Raw genomic sequence first — 20,234 nt, forward strand, 5'->3', positions numbered from 1 at the left:
AGGACGGAAACGTTGCAGCTTGTGTTGGCTTAATAAACCACCATTTTTTTCACTAACACGGAGTGCTGTGGGAATTTCTTCAATATATATATATATATATATATATATATATATATATATATATATATATATATATATATATCATAATCAGCATGTAATAGTAATTAGAAATTAACGAAAGATTTGTCTAATTTTCTTTTGCTGTCCTTGGATGTCTAAATTTTTTATATATATATATTAGAATATTTTTGTTACAGACAATATATGTATATAAAATGGCAATTTCGCTATAACCAGTATATTCCTTTCTAATCCTTAAATTATAATTCATTCTAGCATCATTGGCTTTCACCTGCTACTAATGTATATGGGTGCGTGTATATAAGGTATATATATAAAGTATATATATAAGGTATATATATATAAATATTTATATTGTGTGTGTGTGTGTATACTGTTTGTTATTAGTGTGTGTACGTGTATGTCTATATATGTATATAGGCATATATACAAACTGCATAACACAGAAACCTTCATCTTCAGGAACACAGATTCATCCCTCAGTTCTGTATTTATAGCTTTGTTTTTATTTATTTTTGTTTGTTTTTGCTTTTTAAAAATCAAAATATTTTAATTACAATTACATTTATAAAATTAAACTTATTCTGAACAATTTGCTTTTTTTTATTGAACCATTATTTAAACCATTTCATAAGAAAACCAAAGCGGGGGAGAAAAAAAAAAACACATGCAATAAATTACGAATATCCGGGAAGAACGAATAATCATCTCCATAAAAAATAACCGAGTAAAAACAATAAAGAAAAGACCCCCCTGCTCTCGTCTGTCCCTTGGGGCTATACAACCTGTATGTATTTTTAGATATGGGAACAGTCAGATAGGGTTTGTGGTGACCCCAGTAGAGACTTATTAAGTGACCTATGTTTCTTTGTTTAACACTATAAGAAATAAAATACAAACAAATACAATAAAAAGAAAAAAAAATCATTTATAGCAAAGCTAAACCATCAGTGGGATGTATTACTGCCAGACTAAAACCAGTATGGCATAGCCTCAATATCCAGTTATTCTTCCCAGTAACAAAATGAAATCCAGCTCAGGTCACCCAAGACTCGAAGCAAAGTAGAAATGTAACTTTTTCACAGCACAAATGTCCTTCACAATTTTGGAGTAAATATATATAAAACCATAATGTGATATTTCTCTTCCAATTATTACTGCCCCAGAAACCCCCGTGTGTAAACGTGTCTAGAAACTGATAGACATTTAGCATTATATACAGGATAGACAGTTTCTTTAAATACACCCCGACGCAGCTTTAGTTGACCTCTGTGCTTTATATTACATGGACAGATCTCCAAAAACTGCAATTCTTCTTTCTGTTTAAAATAATATTTTTTCTGAAGCAATAGGTTAATAAAGTAACAGTCTTAAAACAGTTATATAAAGGCGGGGGTGGTATTTTCCATCACAGTCTGGGATGATTAGGATGTATTAAGGACTGGTCTGGAGTAGACCCCTTGATAGTATGTAGGCTCCAGTGCTGAAGGTTCTATAGTCCCTCTTCCAGACATAGAAGTACTGCCAAGGGCCATGGCTGGCAGGCCCCCACTATATGAGGAATAGTGCTGCAGAGCCTGTTCATAAGATTTGTAGTCCAATTTGTGCTGTTGCTCAGGAGAAGACATCAGGTTGTTGATGGAGAAGGGGTGATTGAAGGAGTAATGGGGGTCTCCTTTGAGGTGGAGATGGGACTCATGGACTAAAGAGTGAGACGTGTGAGAGGGTATGGGTGATGGACCTCCTGGCAACTGTGGCTTCATGTCTCCATTAGAACCACCGTGATCCAGAGATTGTGGACTGCTGGATGGATTGGACATGGAGGAATTACTGTCCATTTGACTGGACTTGCCATGTACCCGGTGTAAGGGAGATGAAGAACCAGACTGATCCTTCCTGCCATCCTGTGCCCCTTTGCCACCCATTTGCTTCTCGCATTTAAACCTCTTCTGCCTGCGGAGATAACAGCCATTCTCAAACATGTTCCCGGAGTCGGGGTGCAGTGTCCAGTAGGAGCCTTTACCAGGTTTATCTGGGGACCTGGCCACCTTAACAAAGCAATCATTAAAAGACAGAGAGTGCCTGATGGAGTTCTGCCATCTCTGCTGGTTCTGTCTATAATAAGGGAAGAGGTCCATGATCCACTGATAGATCTCACTGAGGGTCAGCATTTTGCTCGGTGCCTGCTGAATGGCCATGGTAATTAATGAGATGTAGGAGTAGGGGGGCTTAGCATGGGGGTAACTTCTCCGAAAAGTTTTAGTGTCTCTGGTCCTGTTTATGTTGGAAGGGGCATAAGCCATAGGGCTCATCCCTGAGTTCATGCTAGAATAAGGGCTTAGACTGTTCATAGAGGCTTGCTGAGCCGACATTGCGTTCATATTGCTAGGGCTGAGAGCGGTGCCCATTGTCGACACTCCAGATGCCATGCCATTCATACCCGTGGAGGATCCAGCACCCATTCCCGACATGCCACTGGGACTCAAGCCTGGTGCTAGTCCTGAGTTGGCATAGGACATGTTAAAAGATCCTGGTGTTATGTTGTTGCTGGAGCCCATATTATTCATGGTCATGTAAGAGTTCATAGGTGCCAATCCTTGAGTCATGTTGTTAACCGGGACTGAATAAGCCTGGTGGTATAGCAAGACATACATACAGTCAAAAACATGTCAACGCAGAAATATATTATCAATGCTCTACACCATTAAAAAAAATATATGTAAGACATGTTTTCCTATTATGCCGAAAGTTATCGTTCTATTAGATACACGGTGTCTATTATACTTATTTTATTACACAGCATTGTCACCCCCTATAAAATACGAACCAAATCCCAGTCTACAGTATATTTGCTCATATGTCAAATAATGTAATGTATCAGTGTTAAATACTAAATTATCTTTAAATATTTATGACAAAAAAATTAAAATCATTCTGCTGGTGCTGCTAAGAATAATAATAATAATAATATACAACAATGACCATAAATAATATGTGTATTTTTATGGGTTTACACACTATAATGAGAATTATTAGTATTTGTTTCCTTTTGGGGCAAAGACAATAAATATATTTACTTATGGACAGCAATTTGTTTATCTCACTACGTGTCCTACATCTAAATGTATATAAAAGACAATGGAATAATGTGTGACCATTAAATTGTCATTATTTATTGCAGAAATACGTTTACATTACAAATAAATGATCACCCGACCACCCCAGTTGCTCAGTTTTTTTGTCCTGACTGGTAAGATTATCCATTCACCTACCTTGTGTGTGTTCACCTTTATGCATAGAATGTTTCATTGTTACCTAATTCACAGGTATACAATGTAATCTCCTAACTCCAGATAAATGTTCATTAGACATTGTTCAATTCTGGAGTTACATTGAATGTCCTATTGTATTTCACTCACTATAAACAATAAGGTCTTGGATTTAACACCACATATAGGTGACAATGATTACCTGGCTCCCTCACAGGATAATACATTGGAATTGTTCTCCATAATGAGAACATGCATGGAGGTTCTCGAGTTTCCGTGATGAGGACGCAACAATGTATCAACCATTTATTATTACTATTATTATTATTATTAATAATACTAATATTACTACCAGTACTAATTGTTTATATGGATAGAACATTGAATCAATGTGAATCAATGTGGTCGTGCAAATGATCTCAAAGTTTGGTCATTTGAGATTGTCCTATAGTATTGTCTCTGCCTTTACCATAATAGCTCATATATCAAATACACTAAATTAGATTACACCCGAGGAATGATCACAATAGGAATGTTGAGTTATAGTCTGTGAGATTAATGGGATTATCACTGGGCATAAAATTAGGAATTAGGAGCCTATTGTGAGCGCTACTCCTTATCTTGAGCACAGGAGAGGTGACAGTTCTACCTATAAAGTACCATAGGGTACTGGAAGTTTTTAGTGTTAGTAAACTAGAATCTAACCTAGAATAATGACTGGAAGAAACATATGAAATACTTCATATTACATTAAAGTCTACTAGATCAGAGAAGAACCTTCATATTAGATTAGGGTCTACTAGATCAGAGAAGAACCTTCATATTAGATTAGGGTCTACTAGATCAGAGAAGAGACTTCATATTCTAATCTATTAGGGTTTACTAGATCAGAGAAGAAATTTCATATTAGATTAGGGTCTTCTAGATCAGAGAAGATCCTCCCTATTAGATTAGGGTCTTCCAGATCAGAGAAGATCCTCCCTATTAGATTAGGGTCTACCAGATCAGAGAAGAACCTGGCTGAAACATATTGAAAACGTACACTATAAGAAATATGGCTACACCTACAATCCTTATAGTAACATATGAAGGGAACCTGAAGTTTCAGACATCAATACATTTGTTTAAAAAAAAAAAAAGGATCCCTAAGGGAACAGACTTTGAGATGCGGCAATTATCTAGAAGAACTGGTCCAACCTCAATGTTCTACCTACTTGTGCTAGAACTGAAATGATACAAACTAATGCGACTAGTAGTTAGAAGGAGTTTACTCTTCAAGATGTCAGGGAAGCTGATCTATACTTCTTTACGTCCCAATGGACGAGAATAGCAGTAAATTTAAGGAATCCCCCTCTTACCTCTTGAGTCTCCTGGTAGTAGTTGCTCCAGTCTGTAGTCTCATGTCCTTCCATTTTTACAATTCCTAACATCCTGGATCCCAAGTGCCTAAGTGAAACATTCAGCCCACTAGTCCAAGAAGTGGAGGGCGGAAAGCGACAGGGAAGGTGACCAGTAGAAGGGTAGATTGACAGGCTGCTATGTGCCCCCTAAATCACACGGCAGCAGGAGGGGAACTGGGAATGTGCAGAGTGAGCTGATGTGGATCTTACGTTGAGGAAAGGACTTCCCTCTTCCTTGTCTCCCCTCCTCTTCTTCCACACTCCCTCCTTCCTCACACACGTCTCTCCATGAGCTGGCTGCACCTTAGTACAGCATAGAGAGCTACACCTGTTTTGCACCCATGGGAGAGCGTACTGAGCAAAGTTCTCTGAAAGGGAGGCCCCAGGTATAGAAATGTGTATACAGGTGACCCACCCCACTACTAATAATAAACCAATAGTAAAGGGAGGTAAGGAACACCCTCCTCCTCCTCCTGCTGCATGACATGTCCTCAAGCTGTGGAGAGAAATTCACACAATGTTTTACTGCTAAATTAAATGTATCATTTCTGTATTAAGAGTGGGTTGTTGAAACGGAATAATAATAATAAAAACAATAATAGTGATGATGATAATAATAATAATAATAATAATAATAATAATAATAATAATAATCATAAATCTAATCATAATATTGATCATAATAAAAAAACATAATTCTCATAAAAATAGTGATGATAATAATAGATGATGATAATAATAATCTTAATAATAGTGAGAATAATAGTAATAATAATAATAATAATATTATTATTATTTTTATTATTCTAATCTAGTAGGCTATTTTCTTTTGTTCTAATAAACTGGTAAACACACACACACACACACACACACACACACACACACACACACACACACGTAGGTTGTCTATATGTAGTTGTTGTTGTTATTATTGCAATATTATTTTCGTATGTTAAATCTGAATCATGCCACCATTTTATATTTAATTTATAGTATATTTACAAGTAGCAATATATATATATATATACACACACACACACACACACACACACACACACACACACACACACACACACACACACACACACACACACACACACACACACACATATATATAGATTTATTTTTTTATTTTTTCTGATTCTACAGACCACATGGTGAGTAGAAGGCATTAGAGAGTTTTTGGCTTATTGTCCCAGGCTCAGTGGTTGGGGAACTACAAGTCTTAGACACTCTTTCTTGGAGTTTTATTCTCAAGACAGCTGTTTAGAAATGGGGGACATTTTCTGTATACAATCAATGTAGTAGTAACAAAGGGCATAGCCATAGTGAATACTCACTGCTCTCTGTAACTGTTCTTTGTAAACAAAGGTAAAAACAACCACAACACAAATATGAACCTCAAATATTCACAGTCGGTCACACATTATCTGCACAAGCACACAATTCACACTTAACGAACGATTAAATGTAAATAGATGCAAATTCATTATTTATTAAAAGGAAAGGTCAGCTCTCACATCATGAGATTTGCATATTTTTGTTGCAATTTTGAAGGTCTCAGCTGCGAAGGGTTTAATAACATCTGTTACAGGGTAAATGCATTATTTGTATAGGCACTATATTTATTTTCATTCATATTTAATATTTCACGATTGGAAAAGGAAAAGGTGATATGATATATATATATATATATCTGACCACTAATATTGTCCAGAGCACTACACCACATTAACTAATTCAAACTACATATAAGAATGTCAATGAATATAGAAAAGACAAAGATATAAATAACAAAAATATTTCACAGTAAATCAAACGTTAGATATTTTACATGTTCACCATTAATAAAAAAAAATTACTACATTTACGTTAATATTCATAGAATATTTATGGTTTTAATAATTACCCATACAAATCCAATTTATTGTTTTATTCTGAATTAAAAATAAGTACAAATTTCGGCAGGAGTGATTAAGTATTTTTTTTATTTTTCATAATGTATTTATTTTTCATTTAAATTATTATTATTTTATTTCAGATAATTTTTTGAACGCGTTTCTAGTACAAAAAACAACAACAAAAAATACAAAAAAAGTCCCAAACCCTAACAGCTGATTGTTTACTCAGGTGAAATGAAGAGTTGACACAACGAATGACGAGACACATATCCACACTGATGGTATCATACAGCACAGGACAGTATGTCATGTATGTAGTATTAACCCTTTGTGCTCCTTTATTTGTTTTTCCAGCTGCAAAACTTTTGTTTAATGTGCTGTGGATAATAGAATTGCGAATGCCTTGGAATATTCCTCTCTCATAAGGAGCCAATGCAGCACAGAAGAGAAGAATCTGACGGTGATCTTAAGAATAAGCATTTAAAATCAGAGAAGCCTGCAGAAGCCCTAGTTAAATGTTAACTGGATCACATCATAAATCCCTTAACCCATTCCCTCCTTACTTTCTCAAGGGGTAAGAATAATTTTTCTTTAGATAAATATGCAATGCTGCTTATTTGTATGCACGTACTATATATTATGGAGTCTGGGTTCATGATGAATACAGGGCAGGATTTATAATAATCTTACTCCCTTAGTACCACAGGGGCCTGCAAGACATGGTGGAGCCTCCTGTGCTCATCTGTCAGCACCAAACTTTTGAACAAAAAGTGGCATGTGGAGTACTTGAATTTAAGGTGCAGCTCTGGCACCTAATAGGTTAATGCAAACAGAGCTTGGGAATACTTAAAGTATTTTTTTATGTGTAAGAGAACTAGGGGTTATAATGCAAATAGAGTTTCTGTTGTTTATTTCTTAACAATTTCTTAATTAACCTGTGCATTTCCAGAACAGTGTGAGACTGTGAGAGTGAGACATCATAGATTGGGGTGTTATGTATTTCATGTTTTTTTTCTTAATATATATTTTTGTTTTGTTTAGCTGTATGTTATATAGTTACTTAGTGATTAATATTATCTATCTATCTATCTATCTATCTATCTATCTATCTATCTATCTATCTATCTATCTATCTATCTATCTATCTATCTATCTATCTATCTATCTATCTATCTATCTATCTATCTATATGAAGAATCCTGCTAGCTCTGAAGCAAGCACATGGTTCTAAAGTAGAGCACTACATTTTATATTAGTTTTAATAAAGTGCAGACTGCTGTGTGATTAAATAAAACTAACGCTAACCTGAACAAATACATGTATATATTTTTTAATTTTGTAACAACTGAATCTAAAATCAAACTTTTTTTATTATTATTATCCCTTAGATGCAATAACTTCTTACAACCTGTAGGTGTTACCTGCTTCAAGGTATGTGGACAACAATTAAATTACTAAGTTTGCAAATATTTATCTTTAGACAACACATTCTAAAAATAATCAGATTTTAATAATATTTCCCTTTTATGTCCAGGAAGAAGTTATGGGAAGATCAATAAAACAACATTGTGCAGATATTTTATTGTGTGGCCCTGTCGTCTGCATAGAATTTTCTTCATTAGGTATCATAAGTGTTGCCATCTTCTAAGCGGGCACATTCATATTGGCATATCTTACCAGTATAATGAATCTTGATTTCATAGGTCTACATTGAAGCACAGATGTAAAGCCATTTTCTAGAAGTTTCATTGTTTGTCACCATCCAACATGGTTGTCTTCACTGTATAGACATGTTTATTATCAAACAAATCCAAGTCACTGTAGTTGCAATGTTGTAATCATTGGAAACCATGCTTCTATTTACCCAGGTATTAGTTTTTTCCTGCTGAAGTATGGTGAGCTATTTTTGTCATGGTCTGTTTTCAAGATAGCCATAGTTGTTGCCATAAATGTAATTTTTTTTTAGGAAAACAATGAGTGATCGGATTTACTTCACACGTTTCCAGTCTAAGCTTCCAGTTCTCATCAGCTAGTGAAATGCATTTTCTTTGAATTTACACACTCAAAATAGCAATATGGCTTCCCCATAGGTTGTGACATACATGTGTGGTGTGGTCAATAGTTACGTCTGTGGTCAACATTAGTTTAGATATTATACTTGTCGGTGTAGGTTTTCTCCGGCTTCTCCGATTTCCTCCGACATTTTAACAATATATTGATAGGTTACCTGACTTTATATGAATTTGGCTCCAGTGTGGGAAACTTAGATTGTGAGCCCCATTATGGGCAGGGACTGATGTGAATTGTGACAATCTGTATCCATTGCGGCCAAATATGTTGGCGCTATATAAGCAGTAGGAGTTAAGAAATAAATATACGTGAATGCTTATATACTTGCTTATATTATTTTTAGATGTATCTCTTTCAAGCTGACCAACATTATGTCATACAGAATAAAAAAAACACAAAACAAAACCTTGTAAAAGAATAATAAATAAAATAGAAACAAAAGCATCACAGCAAATATTACCCTGCACACTTAAAATACTTATATCTTAATACCCCATCCAAAGAAGTATAGGTTTTTGCAGCCCCCCCCACACCCTGTACCCGAGACACATGCTCTGCCAGCCATCTCCCAATTGTGCCCTTGTTTCAGCTTTAATGTTCTAATTGTTACATTATTCTGTATTGTTCCATATAACATATTGATCGTTGTTTATTATATGCTGTGGTTTAACCCTTTAAATTCCTAGGTAAGGGTGGCAGCAGGTGCTTGTTTCCATTGCATCCATGAATGGGTTAAAAGTTCACAATCCGGGAAACTCCAATAACTTACTACCACAGCCACCATCATGTATAGAAAAGGTCACTCTGTTCCACACGGGAGAGCAAACAATATGGAAGTGGGCTTTAGAATAGAACAGGGTTAAATACTCCAGATAGATGCAGCCAAAGAAACGCAGAATGTAAATAATGGGAAGTAATTGGGGGGGCTGGAATGTGAGCAAACCAGTGTCCCCAAGGCTAAAGTAAACTGCAATGCAAAACAATGCAAACAAGCCCCTCAAACAATGCTGACAGTTATCGAACTGCTGGCTCAGAGGTTACAAGATCCTGAGGTTATTTTCCCCCTTCAGCTCTAATATAATTGAAGAACTGTTGACTCTTGGTAAGAGAAATCTTTGTGTGTGTATAAAATATCTGCAAAGTCCCAGCGCCTCCTGCTGATCAACATCAACCCAGTGTCATAGTTGTACGCCTCACACTAGTGTTTTCCTTTACAATGGTTTTTATGCATATTTTATTTGGCAAAAACAAAAAATTTAAAGAAAAGGCCCTATCTCTGCATCTCATTTACTTATAAAGGATACAAACTGATGCCAAAATGCATTACTCTGCATATGCTCCATCACAATCCATTTTTGTACAGGACTCAAACAGGTGCAGCATGGTAGAGTTTAGGGTATACACCTTTTATCTGGGGGATCAATTTCCCCCACCTTAAAACAGCCTGGCATGGGTGGAATCAAAGCTGGCCTTAGGGACGTACGACCTGTGTGTTCATACAGTTGCTCCTGGCATGGGTGGAATGAGAGCTGGCCTTAGGGGCATAAGACCTGTGCAGTCATACAGATGCTCCTGGCATGAGTGGGATCAGAGCTGGCCTTAGGGGAGTACGACCTGTGCGGTCATACAGTTGCTCCTGCTGAAAAGGGAACCATAGATGTCCTGGCAGCCGAGACTTGTGACCGCAATGAATCTTAGGGCTTATTCAGACGAACGTATAATAGGTCTGTGCAATGTGCGTGATTTTCACGCGCCTCGCATGGACCTATGTTAGTCTATGGCCGTGCAGACTGTCCGTAAGTTTCACGCGGCGTGTGTCCGCTACATAAAACTCACGACATGTCCTATATTTCTGCATTTCTCGCGCATCACGCACCCATCGAAGTCAATGGGTGCGTGAATATCACGCGCACCACACGGAAGCACTTCTGTGTGACGCGCGTGATTCGCGCAACAGCAGTAAAAAGTATGACTGAAAACAGAAAAGCACCACGTGCTTTTCTGTTTACAAACATACAAACAGTGTCATAATGATGGCGGCTGCGCAAAAATCACGCACGGAGCTGTTAAGTACCTTTTGCGTGTGCAAAACGCCGCTTTTTTTGCGCGTGCAAAAAGCACACGCTCGTGTAAATCCGGCCTTAATATTGACTTATAGCAGTAGAATTTATACATTGCATAGCTGTTGTTACTTTATGTATTTGGTCACTGTATAATGATATTATTGGAGCACTGTACTGTGATATTGTGTGTATGCATTATATTATTTTTGCAGTGTTTGGTGGTAGTGGTGTCACTGTATAGCATTGTTATTTAGGCAACTGTATGGAAGTGTTCTTTTGCCATTGTATGGAACTGATCTTAAGTTACCACACTGTATGGTGCTTTTGCTTAGGCACTGTTGGGTTATTTGCAAACGGCATAACAGTCACAAGATAGGGGTGCAGAAGATACTGCGCCAGGCACCATCCGATGTAAAGCCGGTCCTAGATGGGGTCAACAGACCAAGATGCTTACTAATCTGGCCCTTTATTGATATAAATGACCACAGCCCCGCTAGATGGAGAAGTGTGAACTCACCCATACATAAATCCATTGTGCAATCTTTGATCCATCTGTTGTTCCCCCATTTACTTTAATAAGAGAGAAAAATGTAGGATTAAGGTCTGATTCACACGTGCGCTGCGCATCTCGAACATGAAAAACTGCCGTTTTTCACGTCCGAGGTGCATCCATGCTCAGGGCTGCGGGACGCGATGTCAGGCATCCCCCATAGTTGAGAGTCCGTGGAGGGATACGTGATGTGTGAAAAGAACGGACATGTCCTATTTTCGCACGGACCCTTCAAACGTTCCGTTGAAACAACGGCTGTGTGAATGGCCGTCCCACGGACGTTTACCACACTCGTGTAAATAAGCCCTAAGGAGGGGGGGGGGGGCGTCAAATATTTGTAAGTGACTGAAAAAAAAACTGCTAAGTAAAAAATAGAAACGGGTCATTTTATGTAACTGATGTCCAATCACTTTGAAACAAATTCTCTCCTCCAAACAAATGATGTTTAGACATGCAATTATAATGTAATATATTATATCATGTTTTGTGTTTTTTTTTTATTCTAGCTGTGGCCCTGTGTCTGGTTATTAGACTGAGGACATACAGAGATGCAGCACTAATTGTCTTTAATGGTAATACCAGCTTGCATCTGCAAAAGTGTTACCCATGAAAGGCCATTGATTCGTGGCCAACATGGTAATATTTGTAGTGGCTTACATTGGGCAAGGGGAGTATTTCTTGCAAAGTGTAATTTGGACCTGCTCACAAATACGGAGTCCAGAAGTGCAATTTTAGTTTTGAGGGTGAGAATATTTCAATAAAATGATGGATTAAGAACCAGCATTTACTTTGGTTTATTGGTTTTAGAAGGGGCACATAAAGTTAACTTTACCCAAATGTACTAGCAATAACATGTTACATAGAGGTAGTCCCTGGCTGATGTTATGGAGCTGTGAGTTTAGGTTTCCTCAGGCCATTCCCAGTAGGTAGAGGTAGTGTGCGCAGCGCTCTGCTATTCTGCAGTATTGATAGCATTACAAAGGAAGTGGACACCAGGGGCATTGTGGTTACAGCAACCTTCTCTGCTCCACTTTATGGTTGGAGATAGCAGTATGGATAAACAGGCATTAGGTCCACCTAATCTGGAATAGGGTCATGTGGTTATGGGCCTGCACATGAAAGGGGCCCTCGGTGTAATTTCTGGTATGAGGACCCCCCTCCACACTAGGACCCTATGTTCTGCCAACAGTCCCTTTTTTGAAGGACAGAGACTGTTCTAAAAGTGAAAGAAGTTGCAGCTATACAATATAATTGAGTTGCCACCAGGCCGGTAAACCACCTGCCCAGCGGGTAATTACACTGGGAGGCAGGTAAAAAAATATATTTTTTTTTCACCTGCATTAGCAAGTGCTGGTCTTTTTGTTTAATAAAACAGTGCATGCACAGTCAGCGTACTACCTATCTGGATTGGATACTATGCCATTGCCAGGCAATGCAGCGCTAGGAACATTAGACATGTCAGGTCTAGGTCAGGTGTAAAATTTGTGCTGGAAGGCAAGGTAGCAGCGAGCCAAAGAGACTCACATTCAGCAGCTGGACATGGGCATACGGCCGAGGTCGGAGGATTCTGACTGAGTTACAGGGAGTCCTTGTCTGTCTGAGGCTCCCAGACTACTCAGTTTGAAGTCACGTCCCCCACTTTTTAGCCATGCTGGGGTGTATTTACACATCCTTGTTTTGTCACGTTTTTGTCACGATTTACGCAAAATCACAGCAAGAAATGGCACAAACCTGGCACGTGTGAATACACCCTGAATCTGGCTTGTATTTTGAGTTGGAAATGGTGGCAACTATAAAACATTTACATACCTTAAAGGGGTTGTCTCATGACAGACATTTTTGGCATTTCTGGCATATCCCCTACTCATTGTGCTATGCTGTTTCTGTAACTCCCATTCACTTCTATGGGAGTTATGGATACAGCGTAGCTCAGCGAGCTCGACTGTTTCCAAAATCCTATCCTGCTCTGTATTGACTTCAACAGGTGGGACAGGGTCGGGGGACCGTTGCTCGGAAGAGATGCGCAGGTCCCAGAGGTGACAATTCCTTTAACCTTGAATCAACAAATTATAGATTTTTGGGAATCTGTGTACAAAGGAAAATAAATTAAATCTTTATTCTATCTGCTAAGATTTGTCCAGGTCTGGATTTGGGTCTTTCCTCTACTTTCTTCCCTTTTGTCACTCTTTGTATTCTTCTTATCCTGTTGGTTTGACAATACTTTCTCCTTATACTCAAGTGTCTGGATGTGGAACAAGTGGGTTACATTATTCTTTTGTAGTCCATTGGTGTAGCTTAGAGGTTGGCGGGGCAAGGGGTTCCAACAAGCCACTTTGCCTTGTCCATGGTATTTAGATGCAGAAATATCGCAGCAAACTGTATTTTTGCCCTGGGTGAAGGTAAACCTAGTTACGACCAGGGCCGGCCTTAGGGGTGTCTGACCTGTGCCATTGCACAGGGCGCATCACTCCAGCAGGTGGAATGGGGCGCTGCACTGGCTCCCTTCCCCTGCTTGTGTTCAGAAGTGCCCGGGCCCGGCAACTCAGCAGCAGCCTTTCTGCCTGGGTGTTTCTTCTCTCAGTGGTGTTGCTACCGCTGCAGCAGCCATAGCAGCGACCCCGGGCATAAGGGCGCCGGTGCCGCCTGCCAGGATGGGCCCGTCCATGCCCGGTGGCGCCGCTAGCAGCCACGACGCCACATTCAATAGTATCTGCGTCTTGCATATAGTACACAGATACACTATTGAACACTATAGCAGAGCAGGGTCCTCGCTCTGCTATCTACTAGGCTACAGGATCCCTGAGCAGGCCGGTGTGATGACGTCACTGGATCACACCGGCCTATGCAAGAATCCCGTCAGCGTTGTGGAGCTGCCCCATTTGTCATGGGAACTGGCCTAGGTGAGTAAATTTTTTTTGTTTGGGGGGCTGTATGGCACTGTCTACAAGGGGGAGGTGAGGGCTATATGGCACTTTCTACAAGAGGGGGGTGGGGCCTGTATGATACTATCTACAAGGAGGTGGGGGCAGTATGGCACGGTCTTCAAGGGGGAGGTTGGGGTTGTATGGCACTGTCTACAAGGGGGAGGTGGGGGCTATATGGCACTGTACACAAGGGGGAGGTGGGAGGCTGTATGACACTATCTACAAGGAGGTGGGGCTGTATGGCACTGCCTACAAGGGGGAGGCGGGGGGCTGTATGGCACGGTCTACAAGTAGAGAGTTGGGAGGCTGTATGGCACTGTCTACAAGGGGGAGGTGGGGGGCTGTATTGCACGGTCTACAAGGGGGAGGTGGGGGCTGTATGGCACTGTCTACGAGGGAGAGGTGGGGGGCTATATTGCACGGTCTACAAAGGGGAGGTGGGGGTGTATGACACTGTCTACAAGAGGGAGGGGAGGGCTTTATGGCATTGTCTACAAGGGGAAGGTAGGGACTGTATGGCCCTGTCTACAAGGGGGAAGGTGGGGGCTGTACGGCACGGTCTACAAGGGGGAGGTGGGGGCTGTATGGCACTGTCTACAAGGGGGAGGTGGGGGGCTGTATTGCACGGTCTACAAGGGGGAGGTGGGGGCTGTATGGCACTGTCTACGAGGGGGAGGTGGGGGGCTATATTGCACGGTCTACAAAGGGGAGGTGGGGGTGTATGACACTGTCTACAAGAGGGAGGGGAGGGCTTTATGGCATTGTCTACAAGGGGAAGGTAGGGACTGTATGGCCCTGTCTACAAGGGGGAAGGTGGGGGCTGTACGGCACGGTCTACAAGGGGGAGGTGGGGGCTGTATGGCACTGTCTACAAGGGGGAGGTGGGGAATTATCGCAGTGTCTATGGCATTATACAGTGTGGGGGGCCACTAAGCGGACATTATACTGTGTAGGGGCACTACAGGGGGCAATATATTGTGTGTGGCACTTAGGGGGCATAATACTGTGTGGGCACAATTAGGAGGACAAAATACTGTGTCCTTGAAGGGGTTTTAATATATTATTAAATATTATTATTATACTGTATGGGGGGTACTAAAGGGGCATTATACTGTGTGGGGGCACTATATAGGGCATTATACTGTGGGGCGGCATTATACTTTTTTACAGGGCATATTTTTTATGATAGGGGTGGGGTGCCGAAAGATAATTTTGCACGGGACGCCATCTATCCAAAGGCCGGCCTTGGTTACGGCTCCATACATTATCTTATAGATGCCAGTAGAGGAGTAGGATGCATAGCGGACTGGGTTTCTATAGTAACACAGTAAACAAATGCTTAAAACCTATGAAAAAAAAACTGTCTTAAAATAGTTTAAGACAAAATACATTTGAGTAAATTTACTTAGGACTGATAATTACATTACACTAAACTGCTTGTTGTGCTCCAGTTCACTGGAGCATACAGCAGTGGCTAAACTGTTTATTGTAGTGTGGACGTAGACCTATATATTTGTCAGAGCTACAATTAAAACCCCACATTCCACATTTGTATATCTACACACCTACCCAGGGTATCAAGTGAAGGTAAAAAAGTCCAATACCAAATTTTAAATAACATACATGCAACTCCTTACATAATTAGAAATGCTCCTTACAATCAAATAAATAACTTAGTGGAAACTTATATGGCAATTCTGACTACTTATGAAGCAGTATTGGGGTGAGCAGAGTTTAAAGTGACAGTTATTTTTTTAAATAAAAATCTGATTCAGTGTGATTGGTGCAACTTTGTAATTACATTTTATTAAAAATTATTTTTACTTTTTCAGATACAGCTGCTTTGTATCCTGTATACAGAGCAGCTGTATCTAGCGCTGAATGCCGTATCTGTCAGGTCAGCGGCATGACGGGTTCAGTGTCAGCGGGTCCTGTGTTCTCTGACACGCAGGATCAAGCTGTTACAGATCACATCTAACTTAATAACTTAGATGTGATTGATAACAGGCGGATCCGGTGACATGCAAGACCCACTGACTGAACCCTTCAGTCCCGCGGAACTGGCAGATTCAGGTCTAAGCGAATGATACAGCTGCTCTGTATAAAAAATACATAGCAGCTGTATATCAAAAAGTAAAAATAATTTTTAACAAAATGTAATTAGGAAGTTGCACCAATCACACTGATGCACAATTTCAGAAAAAGAAAAAATAATGGTGTCAAAGGTATACATAGCCTTAAGGATAGTCCTCCTACCACACAGAATGCTGCATGCCAATATACAGTATACATTTGTGATATTCATAAGAGTAGCAGAACAAATTATGTATTGAAATTTGAACTGTCAACTTTTGAATTACGGTGAATATTGTTTAACTGAAACAACTGCTTGTAAGCAATGTTCCCTCAGTCTTGGCAGCTCCTGAGCGGGGCAGTTAGGGAGCAGGGCAAGTCTCCATCAATGGTGGGCGATCTGATGACCAAAAGTAATACCCCCAGTAAACACTAATATAGCAACTAAATAAGAGAAGAAGAAAACGTTTGAAATAAGTTTTAATGACTTTTTAAAATACTATTATATTAGAAGTCCAGCAGTAAAATAAACAGTTATAAACACCAATTATAGGCATCAATGAAAGAATCCTTCATTACACCACTGTCCTTATAGATAGTGCCACACAGACCCCCTGTAGATAGTGCCACACAGATCCCCCTGTAGATAGTGCCACACAGATCCCCCTGTAGATAGAGCCACACAGGTCCCACTTGTAGATAGCAACACATCCCCTCCCTGTAGATACTGCTACACACAGCCCCCCATAGATAGCATCACACGCAGCCCCCCCAGAGATAGTGCCACAGACAGCCCTCCCGTAGATAGCGCCTCAGACAGCCCCCCCTTGATAGCTCCACAGAAACTCCCCCCGTAGATAGCGTGACACAGCCACCTGTAGATAGCGACACACCCTCCCTGTAGATAGCGTCACACACAGCCACCCCGTAGATAGCGCCACAAAGCCACCCTGTAGATACTGCCACACACAGCCTCCCCCTGTAGATAATGCCATATAGCCAACTTGTATATACTGTCACACAGCAATCCCCCTCTCCTTGTATATACTGTCACACAGCAATCCCCCTCCCCTTGTATATACTGTCAAACAGCAATCCCCCTCCCCTTGTTTATACTGTCAAACAGCAATACCACTCCCCTTGTATATACTGCCACACAGCAATCCCCTCCCCTTGTATATACTGTCACACAGCAATCTCCCTCCCCTTGTATATACTGCTAAACAGCAATCCCCCTCCCCTTGTATATACTGTCACACAGCAATCCCCCCTCCCCTTGTATATACTGTCACACAGCCACCCCCTCCCCTTGTATATACCGTCACACAGCAATCCCCCTCCCCTTGTATATACCGCTAAACAGCAATCCCCCTCCCTTGTATATACTGTCATACAGCAATCCCCCTCCCCTTGTATATACTGTCACACAGCAATCCCCCCTCCCCTTGTATATACTGTCACACAGCCACCCCCTCCCCTTGTATATACCGTGACACAGCAATCCCCCCTTGTATATACCGCTAAACAGCAATCCCCCTCCCTTGTATATACTGTCACACAGCAATCCCCCTCCCCTTGTATATACTGTCACACAGCAATCCCCCTCAACTTGTATATACTGTCACACAGCAATCCCCCCTTGCATATACTGTCACACAGCAATTCCCCCTCCCCTTGTATATACTGCCACACAGCAATCCCCCCTACCCTTGTATATACTGCCACACAGCCCCCTCCCCTTGTATATACTGCTACACAGCCCCCTCCCCTTGTATATACTGCTGCACAGAAATCCCCCTCCCCTTGTATATACTTTCACACAGCCCCCTCCCCTTGTATATACTTTCACACAGCCCCCTCCCCTTGTATATACTTTCACACAGCATTCCCCCCCTTGTATATACCGCTAAACAGCAATCCCCCTCCCTTGTATATACTGTCACACAGCAATCCCCCTCCCCTTGTATATACTGTCACACAGCAATCCCCCTCAACTTGTATATACTGTCACACAGCAATCCCCCCTTGCATATACTGTCACACAGCAATTCCCCCTCCCCTTGTATATACTGCCACACAGCAATCCCCCCTACCCTTGTATATACTGCCACACAGCCCCCTCCCCTTGTATATACTGCTACACAGCCCCCTCCCCTTGTATATACTGCTGCACAGAAATCCCCCTCCCCTTGTATATACTTTCACACAGCCCCCTCCCCTTGTATATACTTTCACACAGCCCCCTCCCCTTGTAAATACTGCAACACAGCCCCCTCTCCTTGTATATAGTGCTACAAAGCAATCCCCCTCCCCTTGTATAAACCGCCAAACAGCCCCCTCTCCCCTTGTATATAGTGCTAAACAGCAACCCCCCTCCCCTTGTATATAGTGCTACACAGCAATCCCCCCCTCCACAGCCTCCTAAAAAAAAGGATTGTACTTATCTTGCCCCGCTGCCGCGACAGATGGATCGCTACACTGCCTCTCCTGAGGACGCACATACAAGTGAATGTGGCTGTCGCTAGCACCGCAGCCCCCTCCGATGCTAGCGACGCAACTACATCTGCCCGTGACAGTGCGCAGGCTTTAAACTTTAGTGAGCGGGCGGACTGTGGAAGGGAACACTGCTTGTAAGATGAGGACTCAACATACTGCATCACCTTATCTTAAATGCGTGTTCTAGGATTAGAAAAACATGGCTGCTTTCTTCCAGAAACAGCGCCACACTGGTCCACAGATTATGTGTGGTATTGCATCTCAGCCTCATTGACTTCAAAGAAACTCAGCTGCAATACCGCACATAACCTATGGACAGGTGTGGCACTGTTTTTTGAGAAAGCAGCCATGTTTTTGTAATCCTGTACAACTCCTGTAAGAATCCCATCACTGTTCTATTAACATAGGGTTAGTAGGAATGATGTGGTCTACATAACCATGGCCCAAATATCTAACCATGGGGTGATATTACACCTACGTTTTAGGTTTACATTTTTTCACATCATAAGGACATTACTAGCAGGTTAACATGCATATCAACTGCTAAGGGGTTTAGTAGATGAGGGCGTCCACCTACACTCCATCATGTCAGAAGGTCATCTAACAGGCCTTGGTGTGGACCAAGGGTGTCAGTGCCATTTAGGCTATTAACATATTAATCAGTGATGTTCAAGGGATTTCTAAATGATTTTCATATTATTCTTCAGTGGAAAAAGTATCTACTACATCCTAAAATCAATCAGAAAACCCATTAAGTAGCAATTAATAAGAAGAATTGCTGACGGGAAGCTTCTGGAGAGATTTTCAAGCGACTCAATGTAATCCTATGGACAGCGATTTCCGATTTTTTGTAGTGAGCAATGAAAGGTCTGAGTGTAGCCCTAGCCTAGCGGAAATAGCAGCTGATATTGGCTCCAGCAACAGAAGGGGCCCCGCGGAGTCTTAGAAGTGAGGGGCAGATAGTAATCACAATTGGGCAAGGGTAGGGTGGAGGGAGTTGGGATTATGGAGTCATTGATAATGGATTCCAATGCACATACAGCGGTGAAGCCTATAATAATCATAACCTTTTCATTTCCAGGGTCTTAAAGTTTTCTGGTTTGGTTTTTCTAAAAGACCCATGTGACCTTACCCTATTTGTGACTTCATCCCATGTCCCCTGTAATTCTTCCAAGGAACAGATACGGAGATGGAGGAGGCAGCGGGTCTACTTTACCAATTAGTAATGGCTGACTTTTCACAAAAGAGTTCACGGCCAGGTCTTCACCAGGTGAGATCAGATAAGGCTGAAATGGCTTTTAGTCTCTCTGAACATCTGTTTAATTGCTGACAGGAGACACATTTTATTGAGCACATAGATTTACTAGAAACCTGTTCAATGCATAATAAAGTCACAAACAAGGGAAT

General features: G+C 40.9%; 1 protein-coding gene and 1 long non-coding RNA gene across 2 annotated transcripts; one reads left to right on the forward strand and one right to left on the reverse strand.

Annotated features, from left to right (window-relative positions):
- Positions 1 to 564: 564 nt before the first annotated feature.
- On the reverse strand, positions 565 to 5,105 carry FOXA1 (forkhead box A1). Its single transcript, XM_075843539.1, has 2 exons — positions 4,709 to 5,105; positions 565 to 2,711 (listed from the first exon to the last, which is right to left on the reverse strand). The coding sequence occupies exons 1-2, from the start codon at positions 4,778 to 4,780 to the stop codon at positions 1,506 to 1,508; spliced, it is 1,278 nt and encodes a 425-aa protein (XP_075699654.1). The 5' UTR covers positions 4,781 to 5,105; the 3' UTR covers positions 565 to 1,505.
- A 1,734-nt stretch (positions 5,106 to 6,839) lies between these two features.
- Positions 6,840 to 8,228, forward strand: LOC142664665 (uncharacterized). The gene is made up of 3 exons (XR_012851353.1): positions 6,840 to 7,225; positions 8,040 to 8,082; positions 8,186 to 8,228. It is a non-coding gene; the product is annotated as an uncharacterized LOC142664665 (long non-coding RNA).
- Positions 8,229 to 20,234: the final 12,006 nt, after the last annotated feature.

The sequence above is a fragment of the Rhinoderma darwinii genome, chromosome 12 (genome assembly GCF_050947455.1).
Source record: "Rhinoderma darwinii isolate aRhiDar2 chromosome 12, aRhiDar2.hap1, whole genome shotgun sequence".
Taxonomy (NCBI): Eukaryota; Metazoa; Chordata; class Amphibia; order Anura; family Rhinodermatidae; genus Rhinoderma; species Rhinoderma darwinii.

What these genes read in the sequence shown, in the direction of transcription:
- FOXA1 (XM_075843539.1), bottom strand. Translation starts at nt 4,780, where the DNA reads ATGTTAGGAATTGTAAAAATGGAAGGACATGAGACTACAGACTGGAGC. An exon ending in ACTACCAGGAGACTCAAGAG is followed by an intron (nt 2,712 to 4,708) that starts GTAAGAGGGGGA and finishes CTATACCACCAG; the next exon opens with GCTTATTCAGTCCCGGTTAA.